General features: G+C 35.8%; 3 protein-coding genes across 5 annotated transcripts in view; all 3 read right to left on the bottom strand.

Moving 5' to 3' along the window:
- LOC129732686 (serine proteinase stubble) overlaps window positions 1-16,835 on the bottom strand; it is a 285,885-nt gene that overhangs the window by 105,853 nt on the left and 163,197 nt on the right. The gene's annotated exons all lie outside the window — the stretch shown is intronic.
- Window positions 3,074-5,028, bottom strand: LOC129732690 (protein croquemort-like). Its single transcript, XM_055693805.1, has 5 exons — window positions 4,857-5,028; window positions 4,493-4,798; window positions 3,593-4,434; window positions 3,438-3,528; window positions 3,074-3,374 (listed from the first exon to the last, which is right to left on the bottom strand). Exons 1-5 carry the CDS (start codon window positions 4,986-4,988, stop codon window positions 3,261-3,263), a joined length of 1,485 nt encoding a protein of 494 aa, XP_055549780.1. The 5' UTR covers window positions 4,989-5,028; the 3' UTR covers window positions 3,074-3,260.
- On the bottom strand, window positions 8,678-11,147 carry LOC129732689 (protein croquemort-like). Its single transcript, XM_055693804.1, has 5 exons — window positions 10,475-11,147; window positions 10,111-10,416; window positions 9,211-10,052; window positions 9,056-9,146; window positions 8,678-8,992 (listed from the first exon to the last, which is right to left on the bottom strand). Exons 1-5 carry the CDS (start codon window positions 10,604-10,606, stop codon window positions 8,879-8,881), a joined length of 1,485 nt encoding a protein of 494 aa, XP_055549779.1. The 5' UTR covers window positions 10,607-11,147; the 3' UTR covers window positions 8,678-8,878.

Genomic DNA, 16,835 nt, shown 5'->3' with positions numbered 1-16,835 from the left:
CTGGACAAGTTGTTGTACAACCAGGAAGAAGACACTTCAAAGGATTCAGAATAAACTTTTGAAAATGATTTTGAAGCGTCCTCCCTGGTTTAGCACGAACGAGCTACTTAGGCTCACTAATGTAGAAACATTAGAAAATATGTCAAGCCAAATTATCAACAAATTCCGACAAAAATCGTTGCAATCCTCAATTGCAACGATTAGCTCACTTTATAGTCAGTAAGATAGTTCTAAGTTTATTTTGGGTTTTGTTTCATTCCTTTTTTTTCCTTGATAAGTAGGTTTAATAATTTTCCTACAAATACATTAGCTTAACTGCGAAAGCTAATAACACTCAATAATATAAAAAAGCGTACAAATACATATATATATATATATATATATATATATATATAATAGTGTTGAAATGTCACCATTTGTGGCAGAACACACAATACTAATTCTGAATAGATATTAGTACATAAATAAATCATTACAAACATTTTTTAATTTTCAATGCACCACTTATAACTGCAGAGGAACAAAATGCAAACAGGTGATTGGTTGAATTAATAGATGCATTTTGAAAACCGATCTAAAAACTGCAGCTTGAAAAAACACCTTTTTAGTGTAGTTGTATTGGTATGTGTAATAATAGGAATAGCTATCAATTTGTTTTGTTTTGGTCATTATCGCCATCGTCTTGTTGTCTCGTCTCGTTTCCATTTCATATTTCCATCTCGCAAATGTGCTGAAATAATTTACCTGACACTTTACCACGTGCAACGAGAACCAAAACAAACAAGTTTTGACACATACATGTGAATGTGTTGGTAACTCCCAATAGTACACTCTGCTTCTTTCGGGTGTAGTCCGGGACAGAAAAAATGTAGTCAGAGACAGAAAAAGTGTAGTTCAGAAAGTGACAAAAAAATTTACGAGGTTAAAAGTGTAGTCCGAGTGTAGCTAACGGGTGACAACTAAAAATCCACAACAAACACGCTCAGAGAGAAATGAGAATATGTATATGAAAGCTCTATCTCTCCCCTCTTTGCCAGTATTTTTTGTTTTGTTCATGCTCAGTTCGGTTTAAAATGGCGTCCAAACAAGGAGCATTCCGCAAGTGTATTGTATAGTTCGCTATGAACCGCACAACAGTTTTGGTAAAAAGTTCACGGTAAACCTTCTTGAAAGTAAATATCTTCCGGTTTCTGTTGTGTATAGTTTCCTGCAAACCTCAACTATATTCCGCCAGGAAGGTGTTGGAACACCGGCCAGAGTAGTGGACAGAAAAGAACTTTTTCCTTCTTGTCAAAGTCATGGTTCAAACCTAGCGGTTTGGCTATCAATCAAAATGGATATCAGAACGAATGTTTCAACAGAATTATGATTCCAATTCTTCCAAAACACCATACAGATGAAAAGTATGGGTTTTAGCCAGCTAAAATATCACATTACGTCAAAAAACACAACTCGACTCCATTTGTACCCAAAATACGCAACCCAACGAATGAACCTCAGTATCGACCAACCGAAGATTTCTCTGGAATTTTGACTTCCTTCGGTACAAAAATAACTGGAGATCAACGAATTGCGAACAGTTGATCTTTAGAATCAAGAGATGCATTCCAAAAGCTGACTTGAAGGCCGTACAACACTGTTGTTTCGGCATCATAAGAAAGCTTCGTCGGGAGACCGGCAGCGGACCTTTCACAAATGTTCAATATTTTTTGTTAGTTAACAATAAGTGTATCTTAATGAGAAATAAATCAATTTATCTTTAATTTCATCCACCTTTCTTTGACAGCAGTAGAAAAAAACTCCAAATTTTCAGTTGTCACCCGTTACACTGCGAAAACTAATTCGACATGATTTCGACAGGAAAAAGCACACCAGCGCCACCACCGCTGCGGCGGAAATATTCCGCATAACTGTAACTCATTTCAATTGACCGTTATTTTGATCCATGAAAATAAATTTCGTGATACGTCTGTTTGTCTGTGACTAAACTACAAATAAACAAATAATTAATTATTTGATTAATTATTTAAAAATTTGCGAATTGGCAATTATCGTTTCAAAGGTCAAACTTTCAAAGGTCAAAGATTTAGCAGTAAAAAAGTTAAATAAAATACCTTACAAGCAGCATTAGTATCAAAAATCCTGTATTCATTCTTCTTATCGAGCTCGACAACAATAGTAGAGGCGTACTAGTTGTAGCATTAATCGATTATGATACATGATGATAGTAGGGTTAGAACATTCCCTAGATTTTATTATTTGTTCTATTATGATAAACATATCTGCTTATTGAGAAATTGTTCAGTTCAACGATTGTACCTATCTGAATTTCAAATATACTTTTTGTGAAACGAGATACTGTTTGTAATCTCATAACGACTTGTACATCTGTATTGTTAATTTTTTGTCTTGGTCTTACCATTGCACTAATACTCACCTAGTTTCATTATTGCATCTGGCATTTTTTCAGTGTTCCAATATGCACTTATTTGAGGTTAAAAGTCATATTTTTCTGGTATAATGCAAGGTGGCGAATCCAATACAGCCACCCTAATAATTTTACCAATCCAACTGTAAACCATGTCACTCTTTTTTATAACAAAGCGCTATTCGTAGAAGTTTTCATAATAAATTCCAGAGATATGGCACAAATAAAGCAAAAAGAATTAATGAAATTTAAACTTTTCTTAAAACTATTTATACCCTCGGTGACAGAAAATGAAAGACCCTGGACAACTAGTGGATATGTATTAACGATAGTCGTTCATATGGATAATTCTCGAAGTACTTAAAGTAAATAATTAAACTCTCCGATGTTTAGAATATGCTCTACAGCCATTATTAGTAAACGCTGTCGGCACTTGTAAACCTGGAAAATTTGGTTTTCGTGTTCGTGTTCGTTTATCAGAAAAGCTTAACTCAATCGAAGAAGTTCATAGCTGGACGGGAAACACCGTTTCTATACATAATGGCGAAAAAAGTTCCATCAGAACAGAACAGCATAGGTTTACAGGGACGCGTGGGATTGAATAATTTGAAAAAGGAAAGACAACAAGCCGTGAAATTTTGCTGCACTCCAAAATCAAATGTGCATTTTTATTACCAACAAAAGTTTTAAAGCGTTTCCAACTTAGTCTAAACTGTTCGGTACACTCTGCAAACAATAACTATTTTAACAGGAAATCGCGTACTTTTTAACAAAATCAGTTTCCAATAAAGGCTCTGTTTGGCTTTATTTGCCAAATAATAGTTTGCGCTGATTATTTCTTCCATACAAAAATAGAATAATACAGAGCTATTCCCAAGGCTACAATGCCAACACCCAGCAGCGCAAAACCCGTATAGATTCCTACTGAACGAACAGTGTCGATTACCTGTAAAACAGAACATCACGTACAAAATATTACAATTGATAGATATTTAAAAACAACGCTTACTTTTAAATCGTCAATTTTGTCTTGTGTGAGCACTACTCTTTGATTAACCCAAAACACTGGCAACAGAATATCCGGTAAACCGTCGGTGACACTGAAACAATATAATGTACGTATGTAACTCTGTACAGGTTAGTTATTATATGTAGCCAACTTACTTTAACCCATAATCTTTAATGTGTATATTATATTGTAATCTACCGTTAACCTCAAGTGGTATTCCGGAGAATGGATGCATTATGTATTGGAATTCATGCTTTTCGCGAGTAGCATCCAACCCATCCAAAGCATCCTGATAACTAGAATCGGCCAGATAAAAATGCGGAAAACTTGCCAATAATGGAGCACCTGATTTGCAATCAGATATATCAAGTACGCCGCTCTTTAAAGTGGGACATTGCTCTGTTGGTGCGGTACATTGACATTTCGTTTCAGGAAAATTATGCCCATTGTCGAAAATACGGTTGTCACCAATCCAAACTCTTCCATCTACTCCACCGTATTCAATATCTTCACTAAACTTCAGATTGAAAGCACTACAAACATCGGTGATGAATAAAGTAAAGTCTTCTGGATTGCTGATCTGTTCACTGGTCAATGGTGGATTTACCTGACCAGTAGAACCGTGAACCGTTCCACACGAATCACGGAAGAATGGAACCCGCGTTAAACCGTTCCAAGTTTTCAGCAGTCCAGAATCTGTCCAGTCATTTGTTCCGGAACCAATTCGAAACAGGCCATCATATTCCACGCTGGTGTTTCTACCCGTAAAGTAGGCGAATCCTTCCCATGGTGGTACTTGAAAGCCTAGATCTGGTAAAAGCGCAGCGAGAGTTTGCAATGCAATAAGCAATTCATCATGAACACCGTCAAACAGGATATCACGCACTAGCACATCTTTGTAAGTGATTCCAGCATCGAGTAAATCGTTTTTTAATATAATGGTATCGATAGTTTTAACAATTGTTGCATCCGCTGTTTCGAGCGCTCTACCCAACGTCTGAAAATGTCAAATTACCTCCTTATAAATACAATTTAACCACAATTTGTAAATTTACCATAAGAATGGTTTGTGGAGTGGTTATGGTATCCTTATAAAAATCTCCTCTAGATTGTTCTGGTATATAAGTCCAGGTACGCTTTTGACGAAAACTAATTGTGTGATCCGTGTTGAATTCAATGTCATGTCTTTCATGGTCTTCCAGAAAGACATAAGGGCCTTTCTCTTCAAACTTCGGGCGAATATTCCGATTTGTTATATCATCGGGGTTCACCCAATCCCAGAAATATATATCCAAATACTTAGGCACCTCCGATGACAGCCAATTCTCGTAAACTTGAGTCCCCGGTTCCATTATAAACTCCTGCCAAAATAATAAATCCGTACTCGTTCACGTTTGGAAAGTTGCAACAGAAACTTACTTTACGAGCAACAGTTTCCACAATCGCCGGCAGTCCGAATCCGAAAAACGCTGCTAACCCAAAAATAACGAGCACGCCGCTAAAGGACCACACCTTTTTAGCGAAATTTGAACAGTTGCAGCAGCAGCCCATCGTATTGAACTCCACATTTGGCCGTACAAATTGGAAATGATTTTCATTTCTAGAATGGTTGCCGAATTGGCCATGAACGGCTTCATAAAGGTATCGATTGCAACGTCAGTTCATCGTGTCGATTCTTATCAGTGCTTAGTGAACTCTTGAATAATCATTACAGATTACTACCTCTCGTCGTTTTGGCAATTAAAAAGAGCTCGGATTAGATTTGTCAATGCCAAATGCAATCGTAACAGCAAAACGATAAACATACTTCTTCATATTTTTCGATTTTGATATCATTAGAATATGCTGAAAAGTATAGTTTACAAGCTGATATAGAGGCACGGTGCTAGTCGAACAAGGCAGTCGTCGTGTGTTCGAATTACAGCTCGAATAAAACTGTTAGTATCGGTAGGTTTGTAGCGCTAGTCCTGAATTTTCTGTAAATTAATATTTGACTGCAACCTCTGTGTCTAAAAAAAACAGAAAGATCATGTTCCGACAGCGAACTGTTATCATTAACTTTACTTTTCGTGCGGTGAACAAACCGAATCTCTGCGATAAGCCGAAAGTTCGTTAAATCTCTAGTTATCTAATGATTGCTATTATGCCATGACCTTTAATTGTGTGAAAGAGAAACCCACAGTAAAATAGCTATCAGATACCGTGAATGAAATGGAATTGAACCAGTAATATTTCATTTATCGCTGTTCTGTGTGTCAGTGACGGAACCTCTCGAGCGCTACAATAAAACACGAATTAATCCACCTAGCGGTGAGACCTAGCCTTTCTCATTCAAACTTTTTATTTGCTAAATAAGATTCACACGAACACTCTAATTAAAAAAAATTACACCTTGATAAAATTATCCGTTGAATTTATTTTTCAATCTTGTTAATAAATTAATGATAGCCAACAGCACAACTATATCGAACATTCAAAACTTAACTTGCATACACAGACGAACATACAAAAACACATACAAATAACATTTGAATAAATATGCTTCAAACATAAGAGACCATCCAACGATTCTGTTGATGGAGGCATATATCGACGATATAGATAGCCGAGTCAATAACTGCAGCATCATTGCTGATTTTTGAAAGACCATCTATATTTAGTTCCTCTTCTTCAATCAATTTGCAATTCAAATCTTCCCTACATGTTACAATAGCCAAGTATTCACGTTATGTCAATATTTTCGCAGGATTGAGAGAATCTTGTGCTATCATTCATAAACAAACATGCACGGTAAAACAGATCTAAGAAACATTATTCTTTTAACGTAAAAAAAAATCCATTTATTTTATCTATAATTAATAATGCAAGTATCATAAATAGTTCTGAGTTGTACTCAGCTGTACCACACCATGTGCCATTTTTTTGAGTTGACATGTGATGGTAAACCCCCTTCCCCACATGTAACAAAATGTCACAATAATCAAAACCGACCCCCCTTCCTAAATGCGTGACATCATTATTGGATGGTCCCCAATCGAAACGACACTGTAACAATAAACTGCGTATGAATATTTGAATTGTTTTCCGCCTTAATCAGTAACTTTCAAATAGTGCGTAATTGAATTTCGTTCCTTACAAATTTCTTTGAATTATCTTAGGTATATGTGATCATGAAATTCTTCAAAGCAGCTGGCTTCCGGTTTCTAGACAACAGTCTAAAAGGGACAAATATTACCCAATATGAGTTTTTCAGTATTGATACTCAGATCCCGAAAAAAAACTCCATACTTCATTTTGAAATCCGGATTTGCGACTTCCGGTCTCTGGAAAGCATCCTTAAATTGCCGAGTACGATCCAATAAAGCTATATCCACTCTTAAGGTTCTTGAATATTAATATTGTAGTTGAAGTAATAATTTAAATATAAGATATGAAATTTGTTGTAATATTTGTACTAAAGAAATAGTGAAATTATATAAATGACTCTCAATTTCAAACAGCTAGTATTAAACAGTCTTTGGGTTTCATTCCTTTTTATAACTTTTGAACCACATATCAAATTGTTATGAAATTTATTACGACTGTGAATTTTGGTGCCCCAAGCCATGTAAGTAGGCCATAATCAAAAGTAGGCCATAATCAAAAAGTTTTCTTATTATTATTGTGAACAATTTTTCTGGAAACTTCTTTTGGCTGACATCATAAATTCAAGCACAATTAAATTAAGTTTGCCAAATTGTCTTTTCCGACCGCTCTGCACTCTGCTCACTGTGTCAGTTAGAGTTAGAGTAGTATCATAGAACTAGCCCCGTAATTTATGTGTTCTACACTAGCAAATGGCTGCGAAGTTTGTGTTCACGTTGTGACTGCAACATTGTAGCATAAGAGCAAAATCATTTCAAATCGCCTGGAAATACGCGAAAATTTAATCGACTATTTTTGATTTGAATGAAACTTTGCACACGTATTTGGCTTAGCAAACTGAGCATTTTTCGCAGGTGGAGAGATTTTTTACACCCATGAGTTACATTCTAAAAGGGCGTATGCTTTTTGGCATAGGTTTTATTCGAAGCATTGTAGCCCAGAAACCGTTGGTTGTATAGAAAAACTGTCTGAGAATAAGTTATAGCGAATCGAAAATGCATCATAAAAAAATATCCACTGTACAAAAAAAAATTTTTTTGACCAAAAAAAATTAAAAATAAACATTAAATTTAAATTAAAAAAAAAGAGTTGAATTTTTTTTTATTTTTTTCTTCAAAGAAACTTGACGTTAATACGCAACTTTTAAAAAAAAATCCAGGAAGGAGAAATAAAAAATATTTTTTTTATGGTAGATGAATTTTTTTATGAAAATTCTAATTCAAACATTTTTCAAAATATTTGTATTCTGATGATTTCAAAAGATGCAGAGAGTCATTTTAAATCAAAAAGCTCTTGATAGTGAACATTCTAAAGGCATTGGTTTTCGAGTTATTTTTAATTTAAGCTCGAAAAGTTATAATTATTTAGGAAAATACTCGTTATTCTTAATTTGTCCATGGTTCTCCAGCAAAAACCATACGTTCATTGGAATGCTTGATCAAAAATATACAATTCATTCTTTGACAACAAAACGATTGGGCGAACGGTTCTCAAGAAAAGAGTTAAATGTTCTAAGTGATATAAATATATATAAGAAAGTAATATTTTTCTGACATAATGCAAGGTGGCGAATCCAATACAGCCACCCTAATAATTTTACCAATCCAACTGTAAACCATGTCACTCTTTTTTATAACAAAGCGCTAGTCGTAGAAGTTTTCATAATAAATTCCAGAGATATGGCACAAATAAAGCAAAAAGAATTAATGAAATTTAAACTTTTCTTAAAACTGTTTATACCCTCGGTGACAGAAAATGAAAGACCCTGGACAACTAGTGGATATGTATTAACGATAGTCATTCATATGGATAATTCTCGAAGTACTTAAAGTAAATAATTAAACTCTCCGATGTTTAGAATATGCTTTACAGCCATTATTAGTAAACGCTGTCGGCACTTGTAAACCTGGAAAATTTGGTTTTCGTGTTCGTGTTCGTTTATCAGAAAAGCTTAACTCAATCGAAGAAGTTCATAGCTGGACGGGAAACACCGTTTCTATACATAATGGCGAAAAAAGTTCCATCAGAACAGAATAGCATAGGTTTACAGGGACGCGTGGGATTGAATAATTTGAAAAAGGAAAAACAACAAGCCGTGAAATTTTGCTGCACTCCAAAATCAAATGTGCATTTTTATTACCAACAAAAGTTTTAAAGCGTTTCCAACTCAGTCTAAACTGTTCGGTGCACTCTGCAAACAATAACTATTTTAACAGGAAATCGCGTACTTTTTAACAAAATCAGTTTCCAATAAAGGCTCTGTTTGGCTTTATTTGCCAAATAATAGTTTGCGCTGATTATTTCTTCCATACAAAAATAGAATAATACAGAGCTATTCCCAAGGCTACAATGCCAACACCCAGCAGCGCAAAACCCGTATAGATTCCTACTGAACGAACAGTGTCGATTACCTGTAAAACAGAACATCACGTACAAAATATTACAATTGATAGATATTTAAAAACAACGCTTACTTTTAAATCGTCAATTTTGTCTTGTGTGAGCACTACTCTTTGATTAACCCAAAACACTGGCAACAGAATATCCGGTAAACCGTCGGTGACACTGAAACAATATAATGCACGTATGTAGCTCTGTACAGGTTAGTTATTATATGTAGCCAACTTACTTTAACCCATAATCTTTAATGTGTATATTATATTGTAATCTACCGTTAACCTCAAGTGGTATTCCGGAGAATGGATGCATTATGTATTGGAATTCATGCTTTTCGCGAGTAGCATCCAACCCATCCAAAGCATCCTGATAACTAGAATCGGCCAGATAAAAATGCGGAAAACTTGCCAATAATGGAGCACCTGATTTGCAATCAGATATATCAAGTACGCCGCTCTTTAAAGTGGGACATTGCTCTGTTGGTGCGGTACATTGACATTTCGTTTCAGGAAAATTATGCCCATTGTCGAAAATACGGTTGTCACCAATCCAAACTCTTCCATCTACTCCACCGTATTCAATATCTTCACTAAACTTCAGATTGAAAGCACTACAAACATCGGTGATGAATAAAGTAAAGTCTTCTGGATTGCTGATCTGTTCACTGGTCAACGGTGGATTTACCTGACCAGTAGAACCGTGAACCGTTCCACACGAATCACGGAAGAATGGAACCCGCGTTAAACCGTTCCAAGTTTTCAGCAGTCCAGAATCTGTCCAGTCATTTGTTCCGGAACCAATTCGAAACAGGCCATCATACTCCACGCTGGTGTTTCTACCCGTAAAGTAGGCGAATCCTTCCCATGGTGGTACTTGAAAGCCTAGATCTGGTAAAAGCGCAGCGAGAGTTTGCAATGCAATAAGCAATTCATCATGAACACCGTCAAACAGGATATCACGCACTAGCACATCTTTGTAAGTGATTCCAGCATCGAGTAAATCGTTTTTTAATATAATGGTATCGATAGTTTTAACAATTGTTGCATCCGCTGTTTCGAGCGCTCTACCCAACGTCTGAAAATGTCAAATTACCTCCTTATAAATACAATTTAACCACAATTTGTAAATTTACCATAAGAATGGTTTGTGGAGTGGTTATGGTATCCTTATAAAAATCTCCTCTAGATTGTTCTGGTATATAAGTCCAGGTACGCTTTTGACGAAAACTAATTGTGTGATCCGTGTTGAATTCAATGTCATGTCTTTCATGGTCTTCCAGAAAGACATAAGGGCCTTTCTCTTCAAACTTCGGGCGAATATTCCGATTTGTTATATCATCGGGGTTCACCCAATCCCAGAAATATATATCCAAATACTTAGGCACCTCCGATGACAGCCAATTCTCGTAAACTTGAGTCCCCGGTTCCATTATAAACTCCTGCCAAAATAATTAATCCGTACTCGTTCACGTTTGGAAAGTTGCAACAGAAACTTACTTTACGAGCAACAGTTTCCACAATCGCCGGCAGTCCGAATCCGAAGAACGCTGCTAACCCAAAAATAACGAGCACACCGCTAAAGGACCACACCTTTTTAGCGAAATTTGAACAGTTGCAGCAGCAGCCCATCGTATTGAACTCCACATTTGGCCGTACAAATTGGAAATGATTTTAATTTCTAGAATGGTTGCCGAATTGGCCATGAACGGCTTCATAAAGGTATCGATTGCAACGTCAGTTCATCGTGTCGATTCTTATCAGTGCTTAGTGAACTCTTGAATAATCATTACAGATTACTACCTCTCGTCGTTTTGGCAATTAAAAAGAGCTCGGATTAGATTTGTCAATGCCAAATGCAATCGTAACAGCAAAACGATAAACATACTTCTTCATATTTTTCGATTTTGATATCGTTAGAATATGCCGAAAAGTATAGTTTTCAAGCTGATATAGAGGCACGGTGCTAGTCGAACAAGGCAGTCGTCGTGTGTTCGAATTACAGCTCGAATAAAACTGTTAGTATCGGTAGGTTTGTAGCGCTAGTCCTGAATTTTCTGTAAATTAATATTTGACTGCAACCTCTGTGTCTAAAAAAAACAGAAAGATCATGTTCCGACAGCGAACTGTTATCATTAACTTTACTTTTCGTGCGGTGAACAAACCGAATCTCTGCGATAAGCCGAAAGTTCGTTAAATCTCTAGTTATCTAATGATTGCTATTATGCCATGACCTTTAATTGTGTGAAAGAGAAACCCACAGTAAAATAGCTATCAGATACCGTGAATGAAATGGAATTGAACCAGTAATATTTCATTTATCGCTGTTCTGTGTGTCAGTGACGGAACCTCTCGAGCGCTACAATAAAACACGAATTAATCCACCTAGCGGTGAGACCTAGCTTTTCTCATTCAAACTTATTATTTGCTAAATAAGATTCACACGAACACTCTAATTAAAAAAAAAATTACACCTTGATAAAATTATCCGTTGAATTTATTTTTCAATCTTGTTAATAAATTATTGATAGCCAACAGCACAACTATATCGAACATTTAAAACTTAACTTTCATACGCAGACGAACATACAAAAACACATACAAATAACATTTGAATAAATATGCTTCAAACATAAGAGACCATCCAACGATTCTGTTGAGGGAGTCGTATATCGACGATATAGAAAGCCGAGTCAATAACTGCAGCATCATTGCTGATTTTTGAAAGACCATCCATATTTAGTTCCTCTTCTTCAATCAATTTGCAATTCAAATCTTCCCTACATGTTACAATAGCCAAGTATTCACGTTATGTCAATATTTTCGCAGGATTGAGAGAATCTTGTGCTATCATTCATAAACAAACATGCACGGTAAAACAGATCTAAGTTCCTTACAAATTTCTTTGAATTATCTTAGGTATATGTGATTATGAAATTCCTCAAAGCAGCTGGCTTCCGGTTTCTAGACAACAGTCTAAAAGGGACAAATATTACCCAATATGAGTTTTTCAGTATTGATACTCAGATCCCGAAAAAAAAACTCCATACTTCATTTTGGAATCCGGATTTGCGACTTCCGGTCTCTGGAAAGCATCCTTAAATTGCCGAGTACGATCCAATAAAGCTATATCCACTCTTAAGGTTCTTGAATATTAATATTGTAGTTGAAGTAATAATTTAAATATAAGATATGAAATTTGTTGTAATATTTGTACTAAAGAAATAGTGAAATTATATAAATGACTCTTAATTTCGAACAGCTAGTATTAAACAGTCTTTGGGTTTCATTCCTTTTTATAACTTTTGAACCACATATCAAATTGTTATGAAATTTATTACGACTGTGAATTTTGGTGCCCCTAGCCAACATTTTTTTCAGAGACTTATCATCCTAAAATTTATTTGAAGTTGGTACTTTTTTGTATGGAAACCCCAGAAACATTCAAGCTTGAAACGTGATTCTTCTCACTCATTTATGGATTGGCCTCTATCAAAGTTTTAAGCTTTTATTACAAGGTCTAAGCTTAAAAAGGTTTTTGATGTTATACCCCGGTATGTTTCCCTCCTCCGATTAGGCATTTTAAGCTGCAAAACTTCAGAATTTTAGAAAATTTTAGTTTGCTTAAAAAATGCTTTGTATTTCAATAAATAGACATCATAGAAATATAATTTTTACTGTGATCTTCGCTAGTTTTGAAAAGCTCTACAACTTTGTCGAAGACACTACTCGAGTATCTTTGCGGTACCAAACGTTTTTTCTATGTAAGTAGGCCATAATCAAAAAGTTTTCTTATTATTATTGTGAACAATTTTTCTGAAAACTTCTTTTGGCTAACATCATAAATTCAAGCACAATTAAATTAGGTTTGCCAAATTGTCTTTTCCGACCACTCTGCACTCTGCTCACTGTGTCAGTTAGAGCTAGAGTAGTATCATAGAACTAGCCCGTAATTTATGTGTTCTACACTAGCAAATGGCTGCGAAGTTTGTGTTCACGTTGTGACTGAAAAATTGTAGCATAAGAGCAAAATCATTTCAAATCGCCTAGAAATACGCGAAAATTTAATCGACTATTTTTGATTTGAATGAAACTTTGCACTCGTATTTGGCTTAGCAAACTGAGCATTTTTCGCAGGTGGAGAGATTTTTTACACCCATGAGTTACATTCTAAAAGGGCGTATGCTTTTTGGCATAGGTTTTATTCGAAGCATTGTAGCCCAGAAACCGTTGGTTGTATAGAAAAACTGTCTGAGAATAAGTTATAGCGAATCGAAAATGCATCATAAAAAAAATATCCACTGTACAAAAAAATTTGTTTGACCAAAAAAATTAAAAATAAACATTAAATTTAAATTTAAAATAAAAGAGTTAATTTTTTTTTTATTTTTTTTTTCAAAGAAACTTGACGTTAATACGCAACTTTTAAAAAAAGTCCAGGATGGAGAAATGAAAAATAATTTATTTATGGTAGATGAATTTTTTTATGAAAATTCTAATTCAAACATTTTTCAAAATATTTGTATTCTGATAATTTCAAAAGATGCAGAGAGTCATTTTGAATCAAAAAGCTCTTGGTAGTAAACATCATAAAGGCATTGGTTTTCGAGTTATTTTTAATGTAAGCTCGAAAAATTATAATTATTTAGGAAAATACTCGTTATACTTAATTTGTCCATGGTTCTCCAGAAAAAACCATACGTTCATTGGAATGCTTGATCAAAAATATACAATTCATTCTTTGACAACAAAACGATTGGGCGAACGGTTCTCAAGAAAAGAGTTAAATGTTCTAAGTGATATAAATATATATAAGAATCAAATATTTATTTTCGAGTTTTATTATCTTGGGAACATATTTTTTTTATGACATAGATACTTCACAGAACTAGTTTCACCTTATATTTTATATACATCATAAGTAAATGATTCGTCATCTTCTGAAAACAGTTTTGTTTGTATCTTATTTTCTGAAATCGGAACAAAAGAGTAATACTTTTGTGTGGCAGCTATTATTATAGATGTTTTGAAAATATTGCTCCATTCTGTTACTCCTTGTTCATATTCTTCATATGATACCCAACTAAATGATATTTTTGATTAATTTTTATCACTTTTCTGATTAGACCAATCATACAATTCTTTTGCGCTTGTAATGGGATGTTCATGTACTTTAGCTAAACTTGCATTTCCTACCATTCGTTTTAATATGCCACCAATTGCATCGCATGGGCCTTTACCATGAGAAGTCGCTAAAAAATGCCACTCTGCATCGACTTTATATTTTGTTGCAAAGTTTTTTCTATTTTTATATTGTGAGGCAGCTCCATCAGACATTAATATCGCTTTTTTCAACTCTATTGCTGTTTTCAAAAAACTCATTAATTTGGCAATGAACACCTGAACCGCAACAGTATCATGATGGAGTACTTCCGATATTATGATGAAGCTGATATTCTTAAGTGTTCCAGATTCTGAATAGTAAACAACGAAGGGATGAATGGTGGCTTGACTATCATTCCAATAACTACACGAATCACAAATTGATAAAGACGTATTAAAATGAGCTTGACTGTTCAATATTTTTAATTTTGCAATAACGTTTTCGTTTAATTTGCGTAAGCTTGATGAGCACCGATGATCAGGAAAGGGTTTACAGCATTTGGGCTTGGTGTATTTATATACGAAAACAGATATTATAGGATATTGGTAGCGTACTTTACAAACAGTTATTATTAGTAAACAAGTAGGTAGTGTTGCACGACAAACATATTTTTTTATAAAACATTCGGCAAATTTTTTTTTGTACAATGTGTATTTTTTTAGGGTGCATTTTCAATTCCCTACAACTCATTCTCAGACAGTTTTTCTATACAACCAACGGTTTCTGGGCTACAATGCTTCGAATAAAACCTATGCCAAAAGGCATACGCCCTTTTAGAATGTAACTCATGGGTGTAAAAAATCTCTCAATCTGTGAAAAATGCTCAGTTTGCTAAGCCAAATACGTGTGCGAAGTTTCATTCAAATCAAAAATGGTCGATATTCGACCATAGGCGATTTGGCGTGATCTTGCTCATAAAGCATTTGCTTTGATGAGATATCTACTATTTTTATTGCGTTGCTGAACGCTGATTTTCACGACCTTTTTTCAAATCGGTAGAGGAAAGACTCATAAACGAACAACCATTGCAAATCGTAGAAATTTGTTACCAAAATTCTCGTTCTGTGAAATATTTGTTTTCCCTGCTACGACCATAAAGGTCGTCATAATCGACCTAGTCAACCGCGATGTTTAAATTGGATATCAATTCATTTTCATAGATATTCTGGGAGATCAAGACGATCTTCATCAAGACGATCTTGCCAAGGTAAATTGCATAGTGCAAAACTATTAAATAGTTTTTGTGATGACACCCCGTTAGGCATACAGACGCAAGGCATACGGACGCGAGGCATAGTACGCTAGACATAATGGACGGCAGGGATACGGACACGAGGCATATGGACGCGAAGCCGAATGGACGCGAGGCCGAATGGATGCGAGGCCGAATGGACGCGAGGCCGAATAAACGCGAGGCCGAATGGACGAAAGGCCGAATGGTCGCGAGGCCGAATGGATACAAGGTCGAAAGGACACAAGGCCAAGGGGAAGTGATGCGGAATACGTTATCATCGTCATCATCATCACAGCATTTAATAACATATATTTCGCTTCAAACTGTCATTTGGAAAGCAATACACTCGCGGCCTTCGGCCGACTCGCTGTTCGAGCGAATGCTGTCCTTACTCGCTACCGCTCGTTCGGACTTAACTAAGGGAAGAAAACTCTGTTTGAGTAGACCTAGCAAACCAGTAGATCAGTCGTTTGGGTGCGAGAGGCCGTCGCTTCCGACGGCCTTGTGACCATTCGGCCTCGTGTCCGTTATGCCTTTTGGCAGTATGCCTCGTATCCATTATGCCTCACGTCCCTAGCATACTATGCCTAACATCCATATGCCTAGCGTCCATATGCCTCGTGTCCCGTCCCCAGTTTTAGTACCCGTTAAGTTTTGATAACAAGCGAAAAAAAATGGAGCCCAAATGGAAGCAGCGTTTACGAAAAGGCTACCGACAAGAGTGCAGTACAGTCTTTAGAGCGTAGATATCAGTGAAATGTCAGGCATATCGCCGAATGTATCCAAGACCAGTATATGCTTTTGAACATGTTAATGCTATGTAAAACTTCAGTTTGGAGTCTACCGAAGCCCCTAGGTCGGTGATGGAGGGGACACGTTCCGGTATACCGGTGCTTGACGGTGGTGCTCCGACGAGAGAAGGTGATTATTTTACATTTCTTGACATTGATTCGTTGGAGAGCCAAGCAGTCTAGAATGAAAGTGATGATCCTGTGTATTTTCAAGTCATCTCATTTCTCATTTTCTCGTTTTGTTTATTTACATTTATCGGACATTATTCTACAAACAATTACGAGGACACGAATCATTCACGAATAATACGAGGATCAGCGGCCCCAGGACATTGCCTTGTGGAACGTCCGAGGAAATTTGGACAAGTTGAATGTAACTTTACTAAAGCGCATCGATTAGTTCAGTATCAACGAATCCGTTCAACCAGCCAATCAGGGAGACCTAACACTCCTAGTTTGTCACAGGCACACACGTCTAATTGTCGAATACTTCAGCTAATTCAATGTAGATGAAGTCAACTTAATTGCATACTTCCATCTATCGAAACAGCCTTTTTGTGTAGCACACTAAATTAGTGGTGTAAATAAGTATAAAAACTCGCTAATTCTAAGTACTGCAAAATGTGAAGTGATAACCTTTCACCGCATTGAACGACCAATACTTTTTGATTA

The sequence above is a fragment of the Wyeomyia smithii genome, chromosome 3 (assembly GCF_029784165.1).
Source record: "Wyeomyia smithii strain HCP4-BCI-WySm-NY-G18 chromosome 3, ASM2978416v1, whole genome shotgun sequence".
Taxonomy (NCBI): domain Eukaryota; kingdom Metazoa; phylum Arthropoda; class Insecta; order Diptera; family Culicidae; genus Wyeomyia; species Wyeomyia smithii.
Note: the sequence above shows the minus strand (reverse complement) of the source record. Positions and strands in the feature narration are given on the sequence as shown.

Coding starts and splice junctions, on each gene's coding strand:
- LOC129732689 (XM_055693804.1), bottom strand. CDS start 10,606: ATGGGCTGCTGCTGCAACTGTTCAAATTTCGCTAAAAAGGTGTGGTCC. Junction 10,417..10,474: donor TGGAAACTGTTGCTCGTAAA/GTAAGTTTCTGT, acceptor TTATTTTGGCAG/GAGTTTATAATGGAACCGGG. Junction 8,993..9,055: donor ACAAAATTGACGATTTAAAA/GTAAGCGTTGTT, acceptor TCTGTTTTACAG/GTAATCGACACTGTTCGTTC.
- LOC129732690 (XM_055693805.1), bottom strand. CDS start 4,988: ATGGGCTGCTGCTGCAACTGTTCAAATTTCGCTAAAAAGGTGTGGTCC. Junction 4,435..4,492: donor CTCCACAAACCATTCTTATG/GTAAATTTACAA, acceptor TGACATTTTCAG/ACGTTGGGTAGAGCGCTCGA. Junction 3,529..3,592: donor ATTAAAGATTATGGGTTAAA/GTAAGTTGGCTA, acceptor ATATTGTTTCAG/TGTCACCGACGGTTTACCGG.